The 23,368-nt window shown below is 27.6% G+C and overlaps 1 protein-coding gene across 4 annotated transcripts in view; it reads right to left on the reverse strand.

Annotated features, from left to right (window-relative positions):
• Window positions 1-23,368, reverse strand: part of LOC142329952 (uncharacterized) — a 111,639-nt gene that overhangs the window by 15,075 nt on the left and 73,196 nt on the right. The window contains exons 7-9 of one of the 4 annotated variants that reach the window (XR_012757637.1): window positions 21,994-22,057; window positions 11,423-11,481; window positions 5,560-6,215 (exon numbers count right to left, since the gene is read on the reverse strand). Coding sequence is in view for 2 of the 4 variants with exons in the window: in XM_075374932.1 (XP_075231047.1) it covers window positions 22,004-22,057 (54 nt within the window). In the remaining 2 variants the exon portion in view is untranslated. Of the gene's footprint in view, window positions 1-5,559; window positions 6,216-11,346; window positions 11,482-21,993; window positions 22,058-22,193; window positions 22,315-23,368 lie in introns of those variants that run through there. The other 3 variants (XR_012757636.1, XM_075374932.1, XM_075374933.1) reach the window with 3 other exon arrangements.

Below are 23,368 nucleotides of genomic sequence, written 5' to 3' on the forward strand. Positions count from 1 at the left end.
TATAGAAAGATCAGTTTGGATTATCATAAGAATTAAGGTAAGTACGAGTATGTAAATTAAACAAATATCTGAATACAGGAAGAATAAAAAAAAATGAGCTAATATTCTTATTTCTTCTCTTCTATGGTACAACAAAAACCAACAGTGTGGTCAGTTAGAACCATATCAGATGTGATATGGTAACTTTGATTATAAGTGAAGCATCAATTGATACAGTTGTTATTAAGATAATAATTACAATTATCTTTTCTAATAAGATCACTAAAGTTTCTATGTTGAATACTGCTTACCTTTCTTAGCTTCATTCTTATATCGCTTGTTGACAAGTTTCAAAACCACTCCATTGTAAAAACTTATTGCACTACAAGTACAACCAGTACAATACGTTTTGACAATGGAGTGGTTCCAAAACACGTCAACAAGTGATAAAAGAATGAAGCTAAGAAAGGTAAGCTGTACTTAACGTAGAAACTGTAAATTGATATGACTGGAAAAACATATTCTTTCACTTTCCACTAACACTTACAGGCACAGTTGTCAGTGCAACCTGTTATCAACTAAGTTCTTGTTACTAAAAGAGACATAATGACTAAAGTAATTGTATATTATTTAAAGTTTTGTAAAATAAGAATACAAATTAAGTAAATAAATACTATAACTTTTTTATAATGATAATGATTGTCATAATATTATTAAATTTAACTATGAATTCAATTTGTTATAAGATATGCATAAATATACTTAAATACTATTGCCGGTTACATATTTATTTAAATATCTTATTATTTAAAAGTTTGTGTAAAAATAAATTAAATAACAGACAAGCATTAACTTTATCAATAACTGTTCAATCACTATCCAGCTAAATAGTATTTTCTATTAACAAACTAAAACACACACCATTAATAACAACAGAATGTACTTACTTAGTTAATGAAGTAAAATTAATATGTTAAACTACGTATATATTCAACTGACGATTACAATTAATATAATATACAGATTAAATACTAGTAAATTGAAAATTATAAAGATACAAGAATATTATTTTTTAACAAGTTTAACTCTTTTGCTGGTTACCTTCATATCAGTTTTATTATGAGGGACATTTCACAAATAATATGAGGGACATTCAATAATTAACAAGACAAATTGATATAGAAAAAAAAACTGTTCATTCAATGACAATGTTACTTTTTGAGGGCCAAATTAGCAACTTTTGGAAACATCTAATCAAATGTTCGATCATAATTAATCTAAACATAACCTCTTTTGTTGATTTTAAAATGTCAGCTTCGTTTGAGACGTGTATGCCAGAAGAAAAACTTTCAGTGATATGATTTTTGTTGTAAGAAGGTGTGAAACCGATGAAAATTTACTCAAGAATGTTGAAACCGTAAGGTGAAAAGCTTTTAAACGTAGTAACATGTATAAGTGGGTAGAAAAGTTTAATTAGGGCTGAGCAAGTATGACTGATCTCCATCACTTTGAAAGACTGATTCGACTACAGTGCTGCAAAATCGTATAAATGATCTTATCCATGAAGACAAGCGAGTCAAAATTTCCCAGATTGCTAGCTTGTGTAATATTAAGGTTGGAATCGCATGTTTAATCATTTATGATGGGCTGAATTATTGCAAAACATGTTCAAGATGGGTTCCAAGACGGTTGACTCAAGCCCATAAAGACACCCAGATTCATATTTGTTCTCAGCTCAAAGAATGGTTTGAAGCAGAAGGTATTTTCTAGATATAATAACCTGTGATGAAATGTGGATATACTATTTCAAGCCCAAATCCAATCTGCAAAGTCTTGAGTGAAAATATACAAATTCACCTACCAAAAAATTTTAAAACTCATGCATCAACCAGTAAAAAGTATTGACAGTCTTCTGAGACTTGCAAGGCCCAATTTTTAGTAACTATTTAGAACATACTATGCACAGTGAGTACTATTCTAATGCTCAAACAGAAAATGAGACATATGATAAGGCAAAAACATCAGAGTGCTCTCTCAAAAGGTGTGATTCTCTTGCATGACAACATATGTCCTCACATCGTTCAAAGAATGGGAGAAACACTTGAAGAAGTTGAGTTGGGAGGAGTTGCCACATCCTCCCTACAGCCCATAACTACCCCATCTGATTTTCATTTGCTCAGACTATGCAAACGACGACAACAAAGCGGTCAAAAAAGCAGTACACGAATAGTTCAAACCACAAAGTAAAGAGTAAAAAGTACAGGCTATGCTACGAGAATCAGAAGCTCATAGATCGGTGGGACATAAATGTTGCTGGAGACTATGTTGAAAAGTAGTAAAAGTTTCATTGTCATTGAAAAATTATTTTTCCCAACATTAATTGTTGAACGTCCCTCGTAAATAATATAGGGGAAAACAAACTGATTCGCTCAGAGACTGGCGACTCAATCCGTATGATGCCTAACCCCCTCCTATATTTTGAGAGAGCTATGACTGATTAGCTAAGTAAATACGAGTGAGAAGTGTTACCATGTGCCATACAATACAGAAAATAAATCTACCAGATTCAACTTATTCCCAAAGTTGAAAGAACAAATTGTTCAGAGATTATTTTTCCTCTCCGGAGGAACTTTCATTGGAACACTCACAACTTTACCTGCAGGGCACTTATGGAATGGAAGTGATGACCTCACTGGAATAGTAAATATTATGAAATATTTGGAGGTGATCATTGAAAACGAGAGGAGACCACATAAAATGAGTCTAAAGATATGCTACCTTTACTCCAGATACCTCCTAAAATAAAATTTACATAAAAAAAATAGCAAGGATTATTTATGAAATATTCATCGTATTGTTTTATATGTACTGTAATCATCTGGATGGTACTGGAACTTTACATACAAGTATTTTTTTATCTTTTTTTTTTGTCTTCAGTCATTTGACTGGTTTGATGCAGCTCTCCAAGATTCCCTATCTAGTGTTAGTCATTTCATTTTCATTTTTTTATCATGTAACTGATAATACTACGTTACCATACTACTTGTCAATTATATTTCAAACATTGCCTATTAAGTACTTAATGAACATTATTCTAATCACTTTTGTAACAAAATTATATTTTAAAAAGTTATTGCATTATATAAATTCAAAGTATGAGGTAATATGAAGGATTTTTTTCCTTCTGTAAAGATAAATAGTGAATAAACTTTTTACCCTGAGAATAAAGTAAGGAAGCATATCTGCTACTACTACTATCAAGTATGAAGTAGCTTTAAACAGTTTCTGGAATCGGTAATTAATTTAATTGTGGCCAGGAAACAGTTGTTTTATTAAATTACAACATTCATATGACAATAAGGTGACATCAAGTTGTTTCCTCTCTGAAAATAGTAACAGTTGTGTAACATGTATCACAATTTAAAACATTACTGAAGACCAAACAAATATTAAATTTTGGTTATAAATCACCAATAGAAATAATTTTACTTATAAAAGTATATGATGTACAGTAACATCAAATATACAAGCTTCTCTGTGAGGGTATGTTAATGAATATACTTATCTCCATCCACTACAACAAATAATAAAAATATTGAACATACTTTTTTACGACAGAAGGAAGTCTTTTAAAGAAATTTCAGGAGATGGAATATTGATTAGAAAATCTATTATATTTGTCAGAAGAGAATCTTTTATAATTTTGCCGTAATATTAATCCATGCTAGTCAAAAAGTACAATATAATGTCACTGGACCATCTACCATACTCCCCAAACTAGACAAGCTAATTTTTACTTATCTTCTCTTTTAAGATCAACTTCATAAAAAAATAATACAAGGGTGCTAATGAACATTTTACATGAAAGTGCAGTGTAAAACCTAAAACCTTTTAATACACCTACTTTTGTAAAATAAATTTACACAAGTAACCTTTTGAAGCTACCTCATATTTTACACAAAAAACACAATGTGGAGTATAAACAAGGTTATGAAACTGAGGTAATTTATAGACAATGGATATATTTTAGTATTCATGTACGGCTAAGCTACAATTTTTTAATAACTTACACTTAGATCAATATTTTTTGATACTTTTAACCCAGTAACTTTAACAGGTCATTTATGCTATTAGGATAAACAATTATATGCTATCAGGACAATTATAGAATGCTGTTTATTTTTATTCAATTTTACCAAAGCTTAATGTTCATTAATTATTTAAACATACTGAATCTCTGCTATTATTATTATTATTATTTTAATTAAGTACTGAGATCTCATTCATATATACTGCATTATTTCAATCGGAGATAAGCTACTGGATTATACAAAGTTAAAATATATAAATTACAATAACTTTTATTTAAGTAACTGAAATTAAATCGTGATGTTTTATTTAAGGAGAGTAGATGGTGGAAAATGTTTAAGTCTACTTTCTAGTAGAAAGAATTTAGTATCGACAATAGCAGAAATTCAGAATAGAATATCATCAAATAAATGGTTATCTTGTAAACTAGATTTTGTAAGAATTAATATATTTCTTATGAATTATATAATTACTCCTTATTAACATGCAAGGAACCATCAATTTATTTTTTTAATAAAAAAGAAAATTAAATTAAAAAAAATTAAGTACCCACTTTGCTTTTTACAGATACAAAAAATGTATTTCCAGAGAATTGTTAAAATCACACAAGTAGGAAAAACAGAAAAAGAGTTAAAAATGTATAAATATTATTAATAGAATGTAAAAGCTTTAATAGATCACATATAGAAATAGTTTAAGTTACAACCAATTATTTTTAGACATAACAATTATTATACATATTATATATTATATATCTCATTAACAATAAAATATTAAGTTAATACATTCTTAAGCTGATGTTAAATATTAAATAAATTGATCCCAATACACTTAATTTAATTATCATAATATATTCTGAATAATTTTAACTAATTAACTATAATTCCAAACAACTAAGTGAAAGAATTTATTTTCTATTATTTATGTAAAATAAACTGAAACCGAGAAATATTAAAAACAGAATGTAACATTATAATATATACATGCAATAAAAAAAAAAAGCAATTTATTTATTTATTCACTCCAGTAACTACCACCTGAAGCCGGATTACATCTATGCTAATCCCCCATTTTTTTCTCTTTGTTTGAAAATGAATAATAAATTGTTTTGGTATATAAAAAATGGATTCAAACTCAGAAACTTGTAGATGAAAGAGGAGACTATTTACCAATTTAATCCTACAATATTAATTATAAAAAATTTCTACAAAATCTTATTTTATCAATTTTTTTTTAAGACAGCAAAAAAATATCAACACATCAATATAGTAAAGGAAGTTTTTTTAATTATTAAAGGCTGATACCTTTAACAATTAAAACGAAAGGCTGATGCCCAATACAACAATTTATATTCTTTTAACAGTAATGGGAAAAAAAGCTAAACAAATTATTCATATTTAATTGATTAAGAATTAAGACTGATTAAGAAGTAAGCATGCTGACCACAATAACTAGATGGCCAGTAAAAAAAAATTAGTAATAATAGATAAATACAACAACATGCAAAAAAATTAGAAAATTAATAGTATGACTTGTTAAAATTGTGAATAGTTTTGAGATTTTTAATAGACTGAATTACTATACACATAAGTAATTTTATAGAAAATACAAAATATTATATCGTGGAATTTTATCTTCTTTATTTCTCTATGGATGTATTAGCAATATAGTAAGCCATTGAATTACAAAAACTTGCCTCTCAGAATCTCTTTTTACTTAATAAATCATATTAAACTAGTATAAACAAATATACTTTTAATGTATGCATAATAACAGAACAATATTATAAAGACCATTAAAAATGGTATAATAAAAACCGATTCCAGTTTAACCTCTTATTTGTTATACCGGTTATCAATTTAACTTTATATAACGGTAACGCTATCTGATTATGGGAAGTGTAGGCATAAGGTATACAACAGAAATGAATTCTACCAACAGCAGTTTCTTTATTGTTATTGGATGTGTAGATAACAAGTATATAAATAAAATACAGCAAATGTTTTCTTGAAAATAAAAATTTTAAAGTTTTCGGAAGCTCGTCTCAATCATCATGAAGTACATTCACTTACCAATAAATTTTATGAAAAAGGTTGTATTACATTTATTGAACCGAAAAAACCACTTATACATATAATAACAAGAATCTGGAAGTCAGAAAGAAAATGCAAGTTATAACCATCAATTCGCAGTATTAAAAAAATGACGCTATTCTATCCCTAAGAACCCTCCTGGTTTGCGTGGATAAACTTTATAAGATACAAGGGTGGAGTGGACTATTCCAAAAATTGCACTTAAATCCTATATTTTTAGAAGATAGTTAAAAGCGATTGTTAGTGTTCAAACAATCTTCAAGAAAATTGAATAAACTTCATCACTCATCAATCATATTGGACCTTTACAGAAGTAAAGGTCCAATATGAAGTAAGGTATAGTAGGTATGAAGTAAGGTATAGGCTTTAATATGATGTTCAGGATTACTGTTCACATCGAATCAGGTAGTAAGCTTTTTGAAAAGAACAAATGGTTGAATGAAATTTAATTAGATTCAGAAGTAAATCTACAAATGATGCCTTTTTTCAACAGGATTACAAAAGTAGCAAACACCCTGGATAGGTTAGAGGATGCTGTCGATTTCTGCAATGTATGACTTTTTTTTATGTTAAGCATGACTCTACTAGAAAAGTAGATATTTTATGGTGTTAAGTGTTTAAAATTTCACTCTCTGGTTTCACCAAATTAAAATAATATGCAAGAATAGTCATTACACTTTTCAAACTGATTGTAAATTCCCTTTGGAATACCTCAAATCCAAAATCAGGCCATTTTTATTCCTTATATAATAACCTTTTGATTAATATAAATTCATATGTATTTTCATCTACAGACAATATCACAGTTCTTGTTAAAGCTCTGAACAAAGACCTGCTTAATAGCATGGCTTGTTGGTTTTCAGCGATTTTTGTGATAAACTAGTTGTAACAAAAGAGAAAAAATTACAAAAAAATTAATGTTCATTCTCACCTTACAAAAATAGAACCAAGAGTCCTGTACTCCCTTACTCTTAAATCAGGTGATCGTCTACAACTACCAGAAACAACAAAATTTCTTAATGCAATTATTCAAAATAGTATAAGATCGACAGAACATACAGAGCTGTTTGAGAAATACAAAAAATGCTCAATTTTGTTTAAATATCTGCTATTACATGAAATTATCCTAGTCTTGATAGATCTCTGTGACAAAAGCTTCCTTTGCCACCTGCATCAAAGTCCTCAAAAAATCCTCCCTGACATCATCACACCATATCTGTCTAGTTTTTCTCTTCTACATCTCACCTGTTCTGAAACTATACTGTCCTCCTCTGCTCTGACCGCATTATCCGCTCATCTTGCCTCATTCATCCTCACAATTTCAACACCATTGTACATTTCATCTGACTCCCTATTCATTCTCACTCTCCACTCCCTTATTGTTCGATCCTTCACAGGTACAAAAATTCTTCCCAGCACTCTATTCTCAAATACTATTTAGTTTATTTTCCTGTCTTTTAGAAAGTGTCCACCCTTCATGTTGATAAGTCACAGTCAGATGTAATTCTGCCCTGTATAATCTAAGTTTAAAGGCTCTAGAAAGTACCTTTCATTTCAACACCATCAAAAATATCTACTATGGATATTTTTTCTTTTGATGATATATATGGCACAATAATCTGGGGAAAACACATTACGCAGTCAAAGGGTATTTAAACTCTGAAATATGGGTGAAAGCATCCACCCATATTATTGATAGAGTTGACCCAAGAACAGAAATATAAACTATGTAAACCGTATAAACTCCAACACTTTTGACCAACTATTTACTGCAAATTACAGTTCATACAAGAAAGAACTTGTATTACTTATTGTGATTAAATATTAATAATAATAAACATATATTTAAATAAAACATTACAATACTCAAGCATAAACAGCATTATTCACATGTTTAAATAAAATAGCATATTTGTAACACTTCAAATAAAGGTAAATTGCAATAACCCAAAGTTAATTTAGCATTATTTGAAAATGGCCCACACTATTTTGAATTACTTTTGTTTAATGCTAATTCATTTTAATGCTAATTTTGAATTAGCATTACAAGTAAATGACTATACCTAAAGTGTTGTTGTTCTTGTCAAAAAATTGATAAAATTTGCATTAAGTTTTTGCAATATTGTATATAATCTTAAGATTTATAATTTTGGAAAAAATCACAAATCTACTGAATATATATATATTTTTATTACTGTAAAATACTATTTTATATTTGTAAAATTTATTTTTATATTCTTCTTGTATCTAGGTTTAGTTCACACTTTCTATCATTTTGACAGACCATGTTTTTGATGGGTAGAGACTTCTCTGTTCACACATTTCGTCATATTAACATATATGTCAATCTGACGTGTCCATCAGAGTTGTGTTGGGGATCCCCGGTTTTGGTTCCTAAAATAATTTTCCTATGTAAAAATGGATCCTTACACTGCAGTGGTTTTATATAGTATTGTTGTCAGCAGAAACGGCAAAACAAACAATATCGGGTATATCCTATGCTCTGAGAAAGGAACACTACAGGGACAATTAAAATACTTTTGAAGAGCTGAAGAATAAGGAGCAAATGTTTTCCAATCACTTAGAGATGTCTGTAAGGAGTTTTTATAAGCTATTAGTGCTAAATGAAAACTAGTGTGCCTTGAGAAGAAATGAAGATGAGGTACACCATTAATATGGCTCAAAGATCTGCTATCTGTTTGAGATGAGAAAGGATTTTAAATCGCTTAACATTTTTCAATCGGAACATATTTAAATTATTAACTTGAAAATATAAATTGTTTAAGATCCGTATTTTAGGCAAAATTAAAATTTAGAAATTTTACGAGCAAAATTTTACATAAAATAATTTTAATAATTTTTACATAAAATTTTAACAGTAAAATGTAAAATTACATTTTTACATTATTTATTTGAATAATTTTATATAATTAATAGAATAATATTTTTCCTAATACAATGTAATCTATTATTAAATTATAATTACTGTATATATAATTTAAAAAAAGTGTACATATGTTTCATGAAATCGTAAACATTAAGGTCTTTGAAATTATAAACTCTAGAGTTAATTCTCACTTTCTGGTTGTTACACTATAGTTACAGAGTTGGAATACCTACAGTTAGTATCATAATAAGAGATTCTGTTGTACAATAAGTACTGTTTTAAAGGAAAAGGTAATGCCACCACTATCGACGGCCAACTGGGTAGAAACAGCCAACAGTTTCAAAGGAAAAGATGATTTTTCTCATTGTTTTGATGCTGTCAAAGGCAATCATAAAGAATAAAAAAAAACCTCTGGAAAGTTGATTTAATTACAAAGATTATTATTAATTTGTGCTATTAACTGTTGTGGATTCTGAATATAGATTCATATATGTGGACATTTGTCATATGGCAAAGACTGTGACTCCGTGTAGTCCAGACCTAGCGCCTAGTGATTTTCACCTTTTTTGAGAATTGAAGGCATGATTGGGCAGACAACACTTCACCACCAATGAAGAACTTCAGAAGGCTGTCAAGACGTACCTACATCACTGACAGCAAACTTCTTTGAAAAGAACATCGGAAAGCTGGTGTCACAATATGTCAACTGCCTCTATTGTTTTTGTTATGTAGAAAAGTAAGTTATACTATGTTACTTTTAGTAATAAACTCATTTTGTTCTGTCAATGTGTCTTTTTTTTTATAGCCTATCAAAGGTTGAAAAAAACAGCTCTTGTAAATAATAAACTAAACTCTTAAACAGGTATTGTTTAGAATATTTGTAATCGTACTTAATTTCAATTAAATAATACCGACTGTAATCTGTATCTTTATGTACCAAAAAGAACAATTCTGTAATACATATACTTGAGATATATAAATGAACTTATAATTTTTTAATATTTATTATATACATGGTTATTCATTTTTATTGAGTGCAATTAATTATCTTTATAGTCAATGTTTTATAATTTAAACAATTTAAAAATAATTAATTTATAACAATTAATTGATTAATTAATTTATAACAATTTTATTATAATTTAATTTGAATAGAATAAAAAAATACCGTCTGGCAAAATATTAGTGCATTTTTAGTATAACATAACACTTATCTAATTCCTGCCGCTGTTTTTCTTCCGGTTCATTGAAATTTTAAAAAAAAGAAATGTATCTCTTTCCATACTGCTTGAGTTTTATTTTTATCCTTATACTCTTCTAAACTTATATTACAGGTCTTTGTTCAACTAATATAATAGGTAAATCTTTGTTGATTTACAACTCCATTATCAATGTGAAATTAATTACACTTATTAATTATAACTAACGTACATTAAATGTAAAAATGGGAATGAATACACCAACTGCTGGATTGATCAGAACACAATGAGCTTGGTACAGTTATACTATATAAACAGCACAGGCCACTCTGTGAACTGGATTTGGTGCAGACAAATTTGTCCTACATTGACAAGACCGTTTCTCACAAGCTGACATGAACATATTTTTGATATTGATGGACTGTGTGAATAATTCAATATAGATTTTATCGCTATTAGACACATGACAAAATGACTTATCCAGTGTCTGTTAAAATGATATAATGTGTAAAATATGCTTTAGAGAGGAATATCATTTCTTCATACAGTCAAAACCTTATATGGCAAATACCAATAAAACATTTTTAATTCTCATTATTGCAGGGTTATTATTAATTTGGATAATAAGAATCCTATGCACTAAATATCAAGGTTTTGATAACATATTGAATATCTATCGTACTTTTATAATTTCCTAATTTATGAAAGAAATTCAAAGGAGATTTTAAGAAAACAAATCTATAAAAAAAATTTACTACAAATAAATGGCATTTAACTTAGATAATAAATTTAAATTTAAATTGATTTTTCAAGCAGTATTTAATGGAGAAAGGGATACCAGATAGTTAAAAATGATTACTATTAAAACTAATAAAATTACTTCATTATTAATTTTTATAAAAAAAAAATTAATAAAGAACTAATTTTTTTATACTTCAATACAAAATATTAAACACTAACTCAGATAAGGAATAGTTAGGGTGCAATACATTACATGTTAGTGCAATATTACTACAGCATAGTTTACTAAAAAGAAAAATGTTCAAATTAACTTAAAAATGATAAATTAAAAAAAAATAAAATTCATACAAAACTACACTACTGTGAATAATGTTACTTTCTTTAATGCAATACTAAACTTACAAACATAACTGAAAACAAATATCTTAACTTACATAAAATTTGACTAATGGAATGTGATCATTGACCCTTTCTTTGATGATCTGAGATATTACTGCACACAAAACACATTAAAACATAAAATGGATTAAAGAAAAGAATATTTATAATACTAATAAATTCAGTCCTTTACGTACATGAACACACATTTACATAAAGTGTATTAAATTTTAAGGAATTTTTTTCTCAGTTAGAAATATATAACTACATGCACTTTAATATCAATAACTATGATTATAATTATTAAATATGTTTTCACATTGCAGTACTAATATGCTCGATAATCAATAATTACTACTACTTAATAGTTATACCATAACTGAACAGCTAAAGCCAATTCAACATATAAGATTGCTACAACCGTCAACAAATCAGAATAGACGTTAGCACACACAGTATTTAAAAACACATGCACAGTGATTGAAAAGTGATTGCACATTGTTTATCACAAAGCAATGTTATCCGTATTTGTGACACTAACATTCACTTTTTTTTATATACAATAATTTTGATTTTTTAAATCTTCTCCCTTATAAAAATTTTTACAAACAAACAATTTAATATGATGTTAATGAAATAAGGGCTTTTATGGTTACAATGCTAATCATACATTATATCAATTAAACTAATTCACTAACAAAATAAGTTAACTAAAATAACTAAATCTGTTAAAAAGAAATTTATTATATGCTATAAGTTTCAACATTTATTAAAAATATTTTTAAATTTAAAAATAATAATTTTTAAACACAATTGAATAACCTTTTACAAGTATAATAATATTAATTAATATACAAGTAATAATAATCTAATAATCATAATATTACTTGTAGATAGTATTGAAATTTATATTTAGGCCAAAGTATAATAACAAATGAATATTAAAATAATAGTCATTAAAATAGCCAATGACTCATCCAGTTATTAGTCTGTGAATTTCTACATACTGAATTATTCTGCAATGTCACTTCGTTTCATTTCTTTTATTTCAGTGTATCATACCATTCTGATTTCAAAATCAACAGTCGTTCATTCTTATGTAACTGTAAATTAAATTTTCTGAAATAGTATAACAGTATATAATAGTTTTCTAAAATATTGAACGATATTTTTAGCAGTGTGTTTAAGTACACTTCCATTTTAAGTAACAGCATTAAGTTTTTAAATAAAAATGAGTGATACTTCATGTATTTCTATGTTCATAAAAAAAATAAACAGGAAAACCATTTAAAAGCATTTTTTCAAATGCGTTTACTTTCTTTAATTATAAATATCCATACAGAAAAAAATATTATAGCGGAAGTTACTTATCAAATTTCAAAGAACAACCTTTCTAATGTTTTAAAATCAACTGGTTTTTAATTTTTTTAAATAAAATAAAACTGTTTATCTAGATGAAATATGGGTGGATATCGGTGAAATAGAGGGCTTTTTTAGAATGTTTAATTACTGTATTAAAATCACCCACAAATAAAAGATGATGTTAAATGGTAATTCAAATTGGCAGTAAGGTGGTGTTTTTGTTTAGAAAATGGATTGCTAGTTTTTGAATAAAAAATTTGAGTGACTTTCACCAGGAAATGACTAGTAATGAATTTATGAAGCGGTAAGAAAACACTGAATGATAGAATAACACTCCATTACACTGTGCTGATGCACAGTATCCTGAATATGTCATAGTCCTGATTCTGTATGTTGGTAGCACTGTCATTATAAAAAATCTTAATATTGGGAAGATTGCTTCACTGATGTGTATACACCTGTGAATGCAAAACAACTAGAGCTGAAAAGGAAATATACCAATTCAAGTCTAAAAAGAATTTGACATCAATAAACACACTATAAACTCAGGGGAATCCTAGTGGTATAGAAAGTACAGGTATATGTATTTTAAGTATAGGAAATATAGGTATAGTATAGGTACTAAAGTTCATCTACATCTACTGTAAACTTAAACTAGATGTAGCAAGCTTTAGGTCTACTTAATGAAGAAGTGACACAGGCACTTTTTTTGTCTTTTTTTCATTTTCCTATGATATTCCATTTGACACAAGCCAGTACCCTTGATAAATAAATAGAAATTCAACAAAATTTCCAAAAATTAAATCTTAGCTGCAAAAATATTTGAGTCATTTGGATAACTCCTCTTCTTTATGCTGGATGCTATTTTTTTACCTTTGATTTCTTCAAAGATTGAAGTAGAAAATATTTTTGCAGCTAAGATTTAATTTTTGGAAATTTTGTTGAAGGAGTTATCCAAATGACTCAAGTCCTTAGGAAAGAAGAAGTAAAATTCAACAGAAAGGCAGAAATAGATGATCTAGACAATGTCAATGACAGTCCTTGTTGATTGTTAGCATGAATAGCTTTTTTTTAAGATTAGATTAACAAATTAAATTGTTTTAAGATTTGCAATTTTAATCTTTCTTTTTGTTTATTTGTCTTATAAGATGGAAATTTTTGTTGACATTTAACAATTTTAGATGTTTTTTATTTTCACTGCTTTTAATTCATTTTTTTATTTGACTTTGTTTTTAATTTTGTTATTACATACTGGATAATTTTTTTAAAGAGCATAATAACACTGTAAAATTTTACAAAGAATATTTTTAAAACCACTTTAATGGATATTTCAATGTTATTCCATTAAAATGTAAAATATTTTTAAATGAATTTAAAAGATATGTCTCAAATTAAGAGATATGTTTTAAAATTCGAATAACTAGATTTAAATTCATTTTTCATTTAAGTATGTAGATCTAAATTACCTTTTTATTTATTATTATATTATTATAATTTATATATTTTTATATAATTCTAAATTAAAAAAAAAAAAAACTTTAAGAAAATAAACTAATAATAAAATAAAAAGTACAAGTATATTTTCAATTTTTAAAAATTTATCAAATAATGTTAAAATATTAACATTATTAATGCAGTGGTCCCTGGTTATAACACAAGTGTAGTGGGACATTTACTGACCAGCATTATATCACCTATCGTGGTATAAATGAAGGTAGCAATTTTTGTACATACTGTACTACAAAATCTACCTTGCACTAATACATATGTAGTGGAACACAGAACACCATCATATTATGGTTAGAAACCCCTTAAAACAACTGCATACAACTTAAAAACTATGGTGAATTTATATGCAATACTGTATTACAGCAGCTAGAGAAAATACTGCACAAAAAGTTTGCCAACTTTTATGAATTTTTTTATGACTCATTATTTAAATAAACACAACACATTATACAATACTGTATTAGAATAAAAAATAGTTTTTAATCTAAATATAGTTTTAATAAAATAATTTGCGTAAATAAAAGAAAAACTATGTTAAATAAACATTTATATGTAATTCTGTAAAAAATTAATTTTTAAAAAGTCAATGATTTTTTGTTGTTTTACGTGACCATATTTTTTATTGTAAAAGTATAGATTAAATCAACGCTAACTGGAGAAGTCTGATGGGCTGAATAACAACAACCTCTAATAACAATTACAACCTCTAACCTGCTTATTGCTTCCTGTGCTGTTGGGTTCTGTGTCAGCTGTTCTTTATCTTCTTCGTTGGCATCTTCAGTTAAATCAGGGTCATTTTCTCTAGTGACAATCTGAATAATTTCTTTGTCGGTCATTTCATGAAGTACAGGTTCTCTTTTGTTGATCTCTACCTGCTGATCCAATTGTTCACCTGTGAGATCAGGCTCTGTGAGAATTTTTTAACCTCTATCAAATCACAAGATGTTGAAATCAACATAAACAAATGTTGTTGAAAATCAAGAATCAATGATTTTTGATTTGCTTTGTTAAAATTGTCATCTGTATCCAAATATAAAGTGCAGTTTTTCCAACATTTCTGTATTTAAAATTTCGTTACAGAATTCCAAGCCAAACCGATATTAAAAGCCATCTCTTTCAAAGTAATTTTTTTTTTTTAATTCTGTAATGTCATTATTGAAAGAAAGTAGACTTAAAATTAGCTCATGCCTATAATTCACTTTGAAAGCTTGAATTATCCCTCTACTGAGTGGCTGGATCAATGCCATAGTATTTTTAGGTAAACAAAGAACCTTAATTTTCCCATCTTTTGATGTTAGGAATTCAGCAGGAAGGCGAGCAGAGCAGTTGTCTAACAATAATGATGGTTTACTGTCCTCCATATTTCTCTCTTTTAAATGATCTCATATGACTGGAACAAAGAACTCATGGAACCATTTTGTAAACAAACTACTTGTCACCCATGGATGGCAGCTACTTGTGTATTTGATTGGTAATCGCATAAGGTTAACATGTTTAAAATATCAGGAATTTTTACTTTTCCTGATGCAGAGAGGAGCTAGTTTATGCATTCCTGTTTTATTTATACAAAATAAAAGAATGACACGATTTTTACTTAGTTTTAATCCTGCTTTACTTGGAACTGATTTTAAGTCAAGAGTTATATTCAGTAGCATTTTATAATATAATGTGGTTTCATTGCAATTATATAACTGTTTGTCAGTATTACCCACTTCTATTAGTGATTTTAATTGCAACAGAAATGTTTTTGTGCTTTTTCGGAATCAGTGGACTTAGACTCTCCACTTGATGTTATCTCCCTGGTCCTGTGCTTTTTTTGTTAGCACCACAACCAACCATCCATAGCTTGAGACTCATCCTCAAGTTTTAAGTCTACAAAATACTTAGCTGCCTGAATTTTCAGAATTGATCTAGCAACTAGACCTCCTTCATTCCTTTTCTGGACAAACCTTGCGTAAAAGCGATCATCAATAACAACGGTTTTCGAAGTCTGCTTTTTTTTCTTTCGAGACCGGCTGTGCCTTCAACTTTGTCTAGAAAGGAATGTAACTTAGTTTCTTCCATCATCCACCCCCTCCCATATTGTGCCTTCTGGAATTCCAAGTTCTTTCTTTAACTATGCTTTTGAAACTGTGTTTTTCTTTATCGATTACTTCTAATTTCCCCTTACAGAATATGACTTATGTTTAGTGGTTACCATTCTCACAAAAAAATTTCCTTTTACTCACAAATTCTACATGCAACTTTCACACAAAACACAATGATAAACTCTTACTTAAATAAACCAAACTGATCTAATATACACTGTACTGTAGTAAAGTAACACACATAAACAGTAACGAACAATTATTACTTCCAATGTAAATTATTAGACGTAAGGAAATGCAGCAATTAAGATAAAAATGTAACAAATTCTGATAAACAACTTCCAAGAATAACTCACATCAATCTAAAATATACAACTGCACAGTTAATTTATAAACGGAGATAAAATTAAACGATAAGGTCAAGATTTATTGCAGAATGTTAAAAAAAGTATTTATAAAATTTAGTTCTGTATTATAGTAGCTAAAACTACATATTGTAAACAAATTTCAACTTGCCTATGTGTTTCAAAAATATGTTTTAAAAACAAATTAAAAATAAATCATTTAAGTATGTGGGCACATACTTCAACCCATGTTATATTCAAAAGTGCAGTATAACCAATGACGTTAAAACCAGGGACCACTATATTTCAATATTTTCATTTGGTACGGAATAACTTATTCCTTCTTTTCATATCATAAAACAAATGAGTCTAACATAAGCATCCATTTTCTGAAAAGCCAGATTTGACACTTTGAAAACTAGAATTGTAAAAATTACACAAATAAAAGTTACGTGAAACAAAGTACTCGATTGTTATATTTTTAATCACAAACTCTTCAATTAACAAAATAACAAGAAAAAACAAAAGAGGAGTCCAACTTGGTTACTTTCCAATATAAAACAATTTTTCAGTACAGATTTATACTTATGTTCAGTTCAGAAATTCTAATAAATTTATAATTTTCTAAATTATTTTTGTTTATTTTGAATGTGTACATTGTTGTAATCTGTACAACTAATGAACAATAAGCACCCTTCCTCCCCATGGCCCATTGAGATGATGATGATATGTATGACATGTAAATGAGGTGTAGTCTTTACATATGCAGGTCGACCATTCCTGAGAGTAAGAGTTACTCTAAATGAGAGTATTATTGTTACATTTCGTTACTTTTATCTAAATAAAAATTACAAAAAGAATGAATTTTAAATTATGGAAACAAAAAGAAATTAAACTTTTAATATTTTATGGAAAAATTTCAAAGATCTGATGACTTGAATGATATTATTTTAGTATAAATATCAGAAGAAAAATAATTTAATGTAATTAAATTATTAATCTAAGTATAAATTCAATTTAAAAAACTTATAAAATATACCAGATAAACAGCTGTAAATGACAAGTTTTATATAAAAAGAGCTAAACTTATACATAACTGAATTTAAAAATAAAAAATAATAATTAAAAATATATTCCTTAACCGGGCATGAAAAATAAATGTTAAAAATAAGAAATCATAATTTTTAAACTTGCAAAATAATGCAAGATTTCTTGAGAACTAATAAAAAAATTAATTACGAATTTATAAACAAAAATGTGATGTATGATAAAATGGGCAACATATTATTAAAGTTAAGTATCATAAAATGTCTGTTAATATTTTTTTTCCACAAAACAATTAATTTGAAAATATATTTTGTTGATTTAAAGGATTATACACAACAAAGAGAATTAAATTGAACATAGAACTCTTTATTTTGAGTAAAAATTATAAACCTTAACCCAAGTTGATGCTAACTTTCACTCAAAATCAAGATTCTGCACGGTCTGAAGTTTTAGAAATATCTTTATATTCTGTAAAAGCTTGAACAAGTTGAAAACTAGCTCATGCACTGTAAAGTTTTTAAAGCACTTGTCTTTTTAGAACTTGTCTTTTTAAAGTAAGTGAAGCTTTTTACATATTTTATGTTCGATACATACACCTTAGATACAAAAAACTAAACTTTTAGTTTATTTTTCTTTGTAAATAGTATTATTTCAAGTTATATTTTTTGATAGTTTTAATATTTCAATTATGATGCTACAACACTAGTGGCAGTAGCTAAAACTACGTATTGTAAACAAATTTCAAATCGCCTGTGTGTTTCAAATATATATATGGTTTTAAAAACAAATTAAAAAAAAAATCAACTTTTTTTTTAACTAATTAAATTTGCTAAACAGAGTAACAGGTAAAATATGATTCAGCATGATAGATAAAGCAGTATAGATTCTGCAATTAAATACTGTCAATTTTCTTTACCAATTACATACAAAACTTAAAAATTAAACAAATATTTTATGACGAATAAAGATCTATCGCTCAGTGTTTATTTACACGCTAAATCATACTGTGAGAATAAGGAATATTTCATAAATTCAACAAGGTGAAAATCCATGGGAAGTAGCAGAAAGAAAAACAGTATGTAATTAATCTAACGTTACCTTTTAAACTGATACTGAAATGAAAACTTCGACACACAAAACTACATAGCAGTGCTGAGATCATTCCAAACATTCACGTACAATATTATATTCAGTACTATGAACATGCTTAATGTAAATGATTTTCTAATATACATTTTGTTAGGTGCTACCAGAAACAACTGACTGTCGAGTCATAATTTTCACTAATTTATTTATACTACCCAAAAAATAATTTACTAACTGCTATTAAACAACTTTTTTTTGCAAGTAATCATTAGACAAGATTTTTTTTACAAGAAAGTGATTATTTATGGTAAATAATAAAACAATCTAAAATGGTAAACAGAACACGGCAATACTTTGGAACTTTACACTAACAACTATGAAAGTAGACATAAATATCTGATTCCAGAAGGATGATAAAATGGCGCATATAGTAAGAGAGGGAAGAACAATGGAACTTTTAAAAAATACTTTACTAATTATAAAGTTTTAATTAAAAAAAAAAAAAGCAATATTAGATGGCCCTCTCAATTACCCAGTATAGGCATACTAGAGGTGGCTATTCAATTCAACACATATAATACATATATAAGCAACAAACCTTACATCTCTATTATTTAAACTGTTTCAGATGTTAATCTGAAAATAAAAGTAGCACATTTTTGTTGTAATCGTAACTGTTCATAATAACCATGACTCATATTTGGAAATTTTTATGAAACTTCATCACACAATTCAAAATCAACAGCATTTAGATTAATGGAGTGTGTTTTCTTCATGACAATGCACGTCCACAGGCTGAACAAAAAAACTTGTGAACATCTCAAAGGTTTCAGATAGAATTTTTTTTGATTGTATGCCGTACAGTCAAGAAGTTGCTCCAACTTGCAATTTCCACCTGTTTACAAAATTGAGAGTTTTTTGGTGGAAACCACTGCGAAAGTGACGATGACACATCAAGACAGCTATTCATGAGCAGCTTAACGGACTGGCTGGTGGCAGAATTTTTTGACAGTGGCACACAAAAACTAGTGCCAAGATTTGTCAAACTTAGGAGGTGATTATGTGGAAAAATAGCTTAAAAAAGCAGATTATGATGCATATATTAATACAATAAATTTGTTATAAAACAAAAATGGATTTTACTTTCTAGACTACCCTAGCAGTTAATACATAAATGAAACAAAATCTCCTATGATAATGAAAAATATTGCATAAAGTATACAATATTTTACAAAAAATCACCAATATTTAATACACTAACACTTTCTTATTCATAATATAAATAAAAAATTATTAAAAAAAATTCAGTCATTTCAAAGATATGTATTTCTGTACATACCTTCAATTCAAGGGTATTGTATTTCTATTTAGTAATGATTTTAATTATTTCATTATTATCTCTAACTTAACGAGCATCACAGTAGTTATCTATTAATGATTACAACCAGTAACCAAAACAACATTTATGATTTCTGTTGTTTTGAATATAAATCAATAAATGCATTAAGTTTTTCTTCAAATTATGTGAATGACACCCAAACTCACTTCAGGCGTATGTTGTGGTCAGTCACACACACTGGTGATCAACTGACACTGTAGTAAGTCACGGTGACCAAAATGGCAAAGGTGAATGCCAGTGATGACTAAATCAGTGATGCTGTTACAAAGTAAGGAATTTTGCAGCGGTGCTACAACTAAGCAAACTAGATTTGTAATAGAATTTAATTCTTTTTTTCTTATTTAAATATGAGATGAATTATTCTTAAAATACAGTAAGCAGGATCTAGTGATTATTGAGGGAAATAAAATTATTAAATTTATTATTAATGATGTAAATAAATAAAATGTTAATTAAAAAAAAACTGTAGATACCCGGATAAAAAATGCACATGTAAGTGTCATTCAATCAATTTCTGCTCTGTTCATAACTGTAAATTTGTTAATTTTTGTAAAATTCCATTAACTTGGAATTTAATGTAATTTATTAATAAAGTAATTAATGGATAATAGTTACTTTTTTTTTACACTGTTTACTAAATAAATTTATCTGAAAAATCCTAAGCTAACCAAGATTTGAAACAAATTTTAGTGTACTTCTGCAGAATCACAAATGTAAATGAACAGATAAACCATTATGTTGTACAACTTTATACTTTATAACTGTGGTCATGGACTACAGGTGGTCAGTGATGATGGGACAGATGTCATAGGCAGACTTAGATTAAAAATTACTTGAACAAAATAAATAATAATTAAATTGGTAAGATATCCAGGAACTGTCCAAAGGGCCAACACACTCAACCATCTCACTAAAAGTAAGTAGCATAATTATATAATCTGATTTATTTTTTTAATAAAGATAAAATGTTTGTTCAATGATGATTTACATTTAACAGTTTACTTCCAATTTAATTCTTTTTTATATGTATTTGAAACATGCCTTTGGATTTATTAGATTATAAATTATGCAGTCTGAGCCAATTGTTGGCAATACCCACACAGGTAAAAAAAATTAGGCTTTATAACTTAGTGGTCTGTAGAATTTTTTTGACATTTTACCGATCTTTGGGCTTAAAAATGTTGAGAAACACTGCTTTATACGATTTCTGCAACTCAACGTACATAATTCATCAAAAGGAAAAAATTTTCTAAAATATTATATAATCATTAATTTTAATTAAAAATATGATTACTTGCAAATCGACTAGCTTTATATAATGTTGACTATTTGCTAGTTTTAAGTATTGGCTAATAGAATTACCGAATTTCAATTAAACTATACTTAATAAAATGTTAAACACTTCCAAAAATTAGTTATCAAATAATAATAATAATAGTAATAAGAAATTAAGTATTACAATAATATTCTTTAACTACTTTTAAAAAAATGATAATAATAATATAAATATTAGGCACAATAGTTATATTAAATTATAATGAAATCAGCCTTTTCATATCATAAATAAATACAATAATAATAATTACATATATAATATGATACATAATTAATGTTAACAATAATTATTATTAATAATGGAAATACAAAAAAACTTTGTTTTTTATAACTCTTTATATTATAATTTGGTAACTTTAAAAAATTATTATCCATCAAACAATACAATCTACCTGGATGTATATGGAATGTAATATTATTTTTTATAATAATAGTAATAATAACAAAATATTTATTACCAATGTTGACTCAAGAAACATGTGTGTGTGGAAAGAGTTTCATTGCAACATAATCATTCACAATCTATAAAAAACACAAACAGAAAAAATACAATTAAAATTTTAAACAACATTCTAAATTTATTGACTTGCACATTTTTTAAACACTATTATATTTATTTTATTTAATATTAATATATTTCATTTAAGACAGGAATTGTTTTAAATTCATGATTTAATTTTTAACTAGTTGACTCTCATGAAGATAGAAGAACTTTTGCCATCCTTTGTCTTCCCTTTAGTTTTTACCTTCTGTAAAACTTCTATTTTGTTACATCAAAACTAAAATAATATAAACATATCAATAAACACAACAGATTTTTTATTAAAAAAAAAGTTTTTTGTTTTAAAGTATAATAAATACACATGCAATTCACTCTGCAACTTTTACTTTTTAGATATTCTTCAAGAATAACCACAACAAGCTGCCAGTGGTTTAGAAAAAGGATTTTAAATGTGATTGGAGAAAAGACAGACCTTCAAAAATGAATTGATTACACACCACATCTATGTACAAACATTCAGCTTCAATACTCATACATGCCAATTGGGCACAAGATAATGGGACAAAAATTAATAATACCGAGTGCCCCAAAATTACTATATATGAGAGGTTATCTCTAAGTAAAGACTGTTTCACTGTACAAAAATTTATTCTGAAAACTTTATAAATATTTTTTATTTCTCTTAAACTTTATAGTCGTTCCACGTGGCATGAAATCAATCAACAGTATGCCAAACTGATCCCAAAAGACTGTGGCCATCAATTTGCATTCAAATGGCTGTGGCTTGACCTTTGTTGGTGATTGAGGATGACACCATTTTCTGATGTTTCTTTCATTCATTACATTATCACCATACACATCAACCAAATGCCTATGAATTTCAGTCGGCTTAATGTTTTGATGGTTTAAAAAATTTATGACTCCAAGTATTTCACAGTTGGCGGCAACATCAATTTTCCTCTTCATTTTATAATGTACTAACTCACACATAATCAAAGATACTACAATGCGACAACTTACAGACAACAATGGAGTGTGTACATTACTAGGTGGCCATGTATGACAGGTTTGCCAACCTGAAGGAGAGAATTTCCCACGGTAGCAGTTAAGTACAATGACACTAGAAAAGTTTTGCAATATGACTATATTTTTTATAATTTTTCAAAATAATTTACATCACACATTATATGCTACTCCATCTTTTGAAACCAGTCTTGAAAGAAACCCTGCCATGTTTTGTCAGAGATCTGGACACATTCATCCGCCCAAGCCCTTTTTTCCCCCTTCCTCTTTCTGGAACTGCTCTTGGAGATTACCTCTGACAGGGGAAG

This window comes from Lycorma delicatula, chromosome 9, assembly GCF_047948215.1.
Source record: "Lycorma delicatula isolate Av1 chromosome 9, ASM4794821v1, whole genome shotgun sequence".
NCBI classification, from domain to species: Eukaryota; Metazoa; Arthropoda; class Insecta; order Hemiptera; family Fulgoridae; genus Lycorma; species Lycorma delicatula.